Below are 6,184 nucleotides of genomic sequence, written 5' to 3'. Positions count from 1 at the left end.
CTCAAGGTCCAGATATAAAAGTACACACAACATATTACAGACAGAAGGGTACACTCAAACATAAAAACATACATACATACTGTCTATCACATAGTACATAGAGGGAACATACAAAACATACAAAACATACATACCTACATACATACATACATACATACATATACAGACACAAAGATAGTTATACACAATACTTAGAACATATGCAAATGTGTGTGCCAGTGTTTCCAGATTTTGGAAGTAAATCTGGTATCACTAAATGCAGGGTTAGTTAAGGCAGTTAAAATTGTATTCTTTGACTCTGTTAATCGGCACCTACATTTCTACATAAAATTCCTCAGCACAGCATGGAAGCTGGGAACATTACTCCTCACAAACAAATGACTAGCACTGGTCCATCTTGGATACTTCAACAAAATTCTAAATGCATCATTGTATGCCACCTTTATCTTATTTATCTTTGCTTTACTATAGCTGCACCATAGGTGAGCTGTATAAAGTGGTGTACAGTATGCTCTAAAAAGAGACATTTTAACTTCTTCAGTACACATATGAAATTTACGTGCCAACATATTTGCCTGTCCATATAATTTACAACACTGGCGCTGTATGTCATCATCATCACAAAAATCATCCCTAATAATGTGGCCCAAGTATTTTGTTTTAGTAACTACGTTTAGCTCTTGCCCTGTCAAATAAAAAGACGGAAAGCATAGCTTCCTGTCCTCCTTAGTTCTGACAATCATTACAACACTCTTTTTTGCATTGAATTTGATGTCATACTGTAGTCCATAGTTTGAACAGACACTAAGCAATTGTTGTAGGCCTACACTATAAGGAGACATAACAATTAAATCATCTGCATACATCAGATGATTAATACGCCTATCTCCCACCATACAACCAGTTTTACACACTTCTAATGTCCTAGAAAGATCATCCATATACAGATTAAAAAGAACAGGCAACAATATTCCACCTTGTCTAAACCCGTTGGTAACTGGGAAAGGATCTGATGTAATCTTGCCCCATCTAGCTTGCATTGTTTGATGGGAGTACCAATAATGCAAGATACGTATTAGGTATGGTGGGACCCCTCGCTCTCGTAATTTAATAAACAGTTTACCGTGATTAACACGGTCAAAAGCATTGGATGCATCAAGGAAACATAAAAACATTGTTGATCCATGGCTTTTGTACTTGGAAACAAGTTCTTTCAGTGCATATACACAAGTCTGTGCCATGTTTCTTTTTAAAACCAAATTGATTGTCAGTGGTTGTTATATATTCTTGTAGTCTATCAAATAAATTTTTTTCTAATACTTTAGAGAGTATACTCGCCAGAGCGATTGGCCTGTAGTTTTCTATGCTAGATACCTTACAGGTTTTGTCCTTAATAACTGGCACTAACAGTACAGGTAACATAGAGTCAGGTAATATGCCATGCGCTAATAATCCAGAAAAACATATAGCAAGTAACACTGAGATTCTATGGCTTGCATACTTCAGGTGTTCAGCTGTTATTTGGTCAAGACCACACGCTTTGTTCACTGCCAATTTCTCAATAGCATGGCATACTTCATCAGGTCTAATAACCACACCATCATTATTAATGACATCATCAACATGATATTCAGCACTCTCAACACAGTTAAAAATCTCTCTAAAATGTTTCCCCCACAGCTCCACAACATTTTCATCCCCAGAGTTCCCATCAATACTGGATGGCAAAGGCATCTTGCTATTATTGATGACCTTTACTTCCTTCCAGAAATCATACAAATTATTCTGCTGAAACTTTCTGGCCATAGAATTTGCCCTCATCATCTGCTCATTACTCTTGAAGAAAAGAGGTCTCACTCTGTAGCTAAAACAGAAACCAGGTGAAAAGAGGATCTGCAGCAGTGAGAGAGAGCTGTGCAGTACAACAAAAATATGTTGTTTTTTGAAAATTAAACCATGTAAACCTATTCTGGTACAACCTTAAAATACAGTTATGAACCTGAAAATGAGCATAATATGAGCGCTTTAATATTGACATCATTCTTCGCAATGTGACTGTTTTTCAGCTGAAACTTAAGCATAAAAGGAATACCATGATTTAACTTCACGATAGGAAAATTATGCTTACTAGAAAACTGTTCTGCTTCATAACTGCTGTTTTAGTATTTCTGTCTTTCATTAGTCTGGTTATCACCAGACCAAGCTCAATCTTTTAAGATTGAACATTAGTCTGGGGAGTCTGCTCTGTTTTTTCTCTACACAAGAGGCGTGATCAACAGGCATAGTTCAAATGACTCTGTAAGTAATTGGATAGTCCTTCAACCAATCAGACCAACGATCTGGGTGACGTACGGGTTGCTGCGCTTCGGTGGTCGCCTTGTGGAATGTAAACAAAAAGCAGCCTGCCGTCGCTTCTCTATCGTCATTGTGTTAAACCCGCCAATAGCACGCTAGTTTGTGATTGGTCCCCGCAGATTTGTAACGGAAGCAGGATGGAAAAATGTACAGTTTTCCAGCCTGAGCTGCAGGGTGAAATCAAATTGCAGCCAGATGGGGTGAGTTTACCAAGTTTAGTCTTTCATGTGTTAATCATGAAGCTGAGTCATCTTGCAAGGAGCACAGAATGCACCGATGAGGGTGCATAATGGGGAGGAAATGTCGAGCTTGACCAGAGATGAAGAAGAAAGTTACTGATTGTGTGAAATGTATAACTTGACTCCCTGCTCCTTAAAAGAGCCTCTGTTGAGATCACTAGTCAGTCATGTTTCGGTGCTTACACTGAGTGCTGTGAACTGACTCTGCTTGTGCAGTAAAACAAGTAAAACATTTGATGTGCAAGTAAAACAAGCTTTTGAAGTAGATTCCAGAGATTCTGTCATTATTTGGTAAATTATCCTAACACTTTCAACCCCCCTCAAAACTGAAACACTTAGACAACACTTTGAACATGCTATTTACGTCTTCTTAATCTTACCTTTGGATAAAAAATGATATATAGGCTTGGTTCAGGTAGGGGGACACAGATCTCAAAGGGACACGGAGACCTATACATACTGAACTAAATTCATCTTGTGCAATTAAATCTTTGTCCTTAATAACCTATTAAAATGATGCAGAGACAAAGACATGAAGAACACATAAACACAACAAGACACAGGACCAATGATAAGACTTCTGTAACTCCAGGAACACGTCACAGAGAACTCTTCCAGATGCTGCTGGAGCAGACACACAGACTGTTATATAAGAGTCTATGGGCAGAAAGGAGCTGAGCTGAGCTGAGGAGTGATTACATCTGTACTAAAACTGTGTGCTGTTATTAGTCAGAGCAACTCCATCTTTGTTCCTATAACCTGATTAAACAACAACTATGGAGCTTCTTCTGGATCTGCTGTGTTTGTGTCTTCTGTGTTTGACCGGGAAAAGACTTTGTGATGAAAACAGTAAGAATGACTAACTTTGTAGCCTAGATTAATTTTTTATTATCTTGCTTCAGACAGTCAGACAGGGCCAGTCACTAGTAATTAGCTGAATCATCAGCAGTAGAGACTAACCTAATTGTTAGTGTCAACAACACAAGTAACCCTTCTCTGCACAGTTTATTGATCGGGTTGTTCTTCTCCATCATGATTGTTGTTGTTTTGTCTTATTGCTGCTCTGCATGTTTGCATATATAAAAAAGAGGCTATAATCAGTGATTCTTGGCTGTGTTTCGTTGCTTGCATGGCTATCTGTACTAATTTTGGATACTACTGTATTACTGGTCTTATGACTAATTGTGTAAATTACATAATAAACTACAATTTTAAAATACAGTTAATGAATCTTATAAGTTACACTACAAATTACTTTTTTTAACTGGTCTGGTAGAATGATTCTGGTGACGTGTTCAAATGTTTTTATTTCTGCCCTAATAATGAATTAATCTGCAGATAAACATATGGATTAATACATATGTTTTTATCTTCCAGAGCCAAAATATATTACAGTGAAAGAAGGGACAGATGTTGTGTTACCCTGTTCTCTCAGCACCAAGGAGGACATTGAGTCAAAAGTGTTTGACTGGAGGAAAGTTGCTCAGAAAGATGATGGTCTGAAGGAGGTGTTCATGTATGAAAAAGGCTTTCATTACAACAACGGTCGTCCAGGTCAAAGTGAAGAGTTCAAAGGTCGAGTCTCACATTTTGAAGATGAACTGAAACATGGCAACGCCTCCATAATCATCAGAAATATGAAGGAGGCTGACAGTGGAGACTACACCTGTCATTTCCCACGTCTTCATCAAATGTTCCACCTTAAGCTTGTTGTTGGTGAATGCTTTCATTCAACAGTTATAAAGAAAATTAGCCTAAATGTAATTATTCTGTAGTCATTGGTTATCCTGTGTTCCCAGTTGCTCCAGAGCCAGACATCAACATTATTGATGCCACAGATGATGGAGTGTTGCTGCAGTGTGAGGTTCGAGGTGCTGCTCCCAAACCTAGAGTAGAGTGGCAGGACAGAGATGGAAACAAACTTCCTGCTGAAGACCCGCAGGTCTCTGAAAGAGGAGACAGATACCACATCACCCTCCAGACTACTGTGACCAAGACCAGCTGCTGTCGCTGTGTGGTCACACAGGAGGAAACCAACCGGAGGACTCATGCTGACATTTATGTGGCTATTATTGGTAAGATTCCTCCTTGAGTTGTTCATGTGTTTTAGCAGCACATTTAACTGTTCTTTATGTTTACTCTCAGGCTGTTCTCATCAACCATTTGTAGACCTATCGCTGCAAAAAGTAAAGCTCTGTAAGGCGTATGTATTCCACATATTTATTACTGTCAGCACCACAGTGACTGCTGCTGTAAAACACAGGACTTTCAAGGAGGGGAGCAGAGTTCTCTTCCCGGGGATAAACAAAAGATTTACACCCAGGAAACGTGTGTTCTGGGAGTGTTTGATTCCAAACCATGATCTTTTTTTTAAACTTAACTAGTCGTTTTGGTGTTTAAACTTAATTGCCTTCGCTGCATGACGCTGACTTTTTGTCAGCTAAACTCAACTAGCCACCAACAGCCGCTGAAACAACTGACTCACGGAGCTCTGTATCCGGTGTCACATGACCGGCCGGCAGTCACATGATTTCGTAGGATATTATACGAGTTGTTGTGCATACATTTTATTATCCTTGTATGAATGAATATCTGGAGTTGAATGTACTCTAATGTGCCTAAATTGCTGCTGAATTTTTTCAGTGTGTGTGCTGGGAGGGGAGAGAAAGAGAGAGTGAGCAACTGTTTTTACTAAACTGTTTGTTCTTAATTACTATGCACATCATGTCATTTATATATAGTTTTGTGATATTTCTATTTAAAATTGTAAATTGTTTTGTTTTGTTTTAAATTTGTCATACCTGCCCAGGGACTACAGGTGGAAATTAGCAATTGTTGCTATAACCTGGCCCAAGACATATTCTCTTGTTTAACAAGTTTAATGTTTATTTGTGCATTGTCCCTGTTTCAAATAAATCAATTTCCAATTCCAATTCCAATTTTTGTAGAATATCATATGAACCCATTCATGAGAATTAGTTAATAGTCTATAACCAATCTACTGAACATATGTAGTTACATTCTGAGTGTACATTTACATTGTTTTACTTTTTTTTAACTTGTTTAAAATGAACTTACTAAACTAAACTTTTTGTGATGTGTTTCAGACAACAACACGAGCATATGGACCTATATGGAGCTATATGGAGCTGGAACTCTTGCTGTACTTGCAGTTATTTATCTTTTACATGAAAATAGAAATAACAAAAAGAAGTAATACAAGTAAGTTTCCAATAGTGCTAACCCTAGCCTAACCTTCTATTTCTATTGTGGCAATCGGCAGCTTTATTTACATAGCACATTTCAGCAACAAGGCAATTGTTTAATGAATTTTAATGGTTTGATTTTTTTTATTTAAAGGCACCATCAAACAAAAGTCTTCAGCCTTTCCGTCATAGAGAGGGGAATAATAAATATAGGAATAATGTTACACCGAACTAGGTTGTTCACATTAAAAGTTGCGTAACAAATGAGAGAGAAGTTGAAATGAAACACCTCTGCACAGCTGGCCAATCACAGCAGAGGTGGGCGTGAATGTCAGATCGTCAGTTTCTTTAAGTTACAAGAATAGTCGGACATAATACACTGTT

At 37.9% G+C, this 6,184-nt stretch overlaps 1 protein-coding gene across 1 annotated transcript in view; it reads left to right on the top strand.

Moving 5' to 3' along the window:
* Nucleotides 1–3,268: 3,268 nt before the first annotated feature.
* The window catches only part of LOC114554975 (uncharacterized), a 79,656-nt gene continuing 76,740 nt past the window's right edge, over nt 3,269–6,184 (top strand). The window contains exons 1-4 of the mRNA XM_028577089.1: nt 3,269–3,443; nt 3,972–4,310; nt 4,403–4,669; nt 5,702–5,757. Coding sequence (XP_028432890.1) covers nt 3,371–3,443; nt 3,972–4,310; nt 4,403–4,669; nt 5,702–5,757 — 735 coding nt within the window. The 5' untranslated portion in view covers nt 3,269–3,370. The remainder of the gene's footprint in view (nt 3,444–3,971; nt 4,311–4,402; nt 4,670–5,701; nt 5,758–6,184) is intronic.

The sequence above is a fragment of the Perca flavescens genome, chromosome 4 (assembly GCF_004354835.1).
Source record: "Perca flavescens isolate YP-PL-M2 chromosome 4, PFLA_1.0, whole genome shotgun sequence".
In the NCBI taxonomy this organism is placed as follows: domain Eukaryota; kingdom Metazoa; phylum Chordata; class Actinopteri; order Perciformes; family Percidae; genus Perca; species Perca flavescens.
Note: the sequence above shows the minus strand (reverse complement) of the source record. Positions and strands in the feature narration are given on the sequence as shown.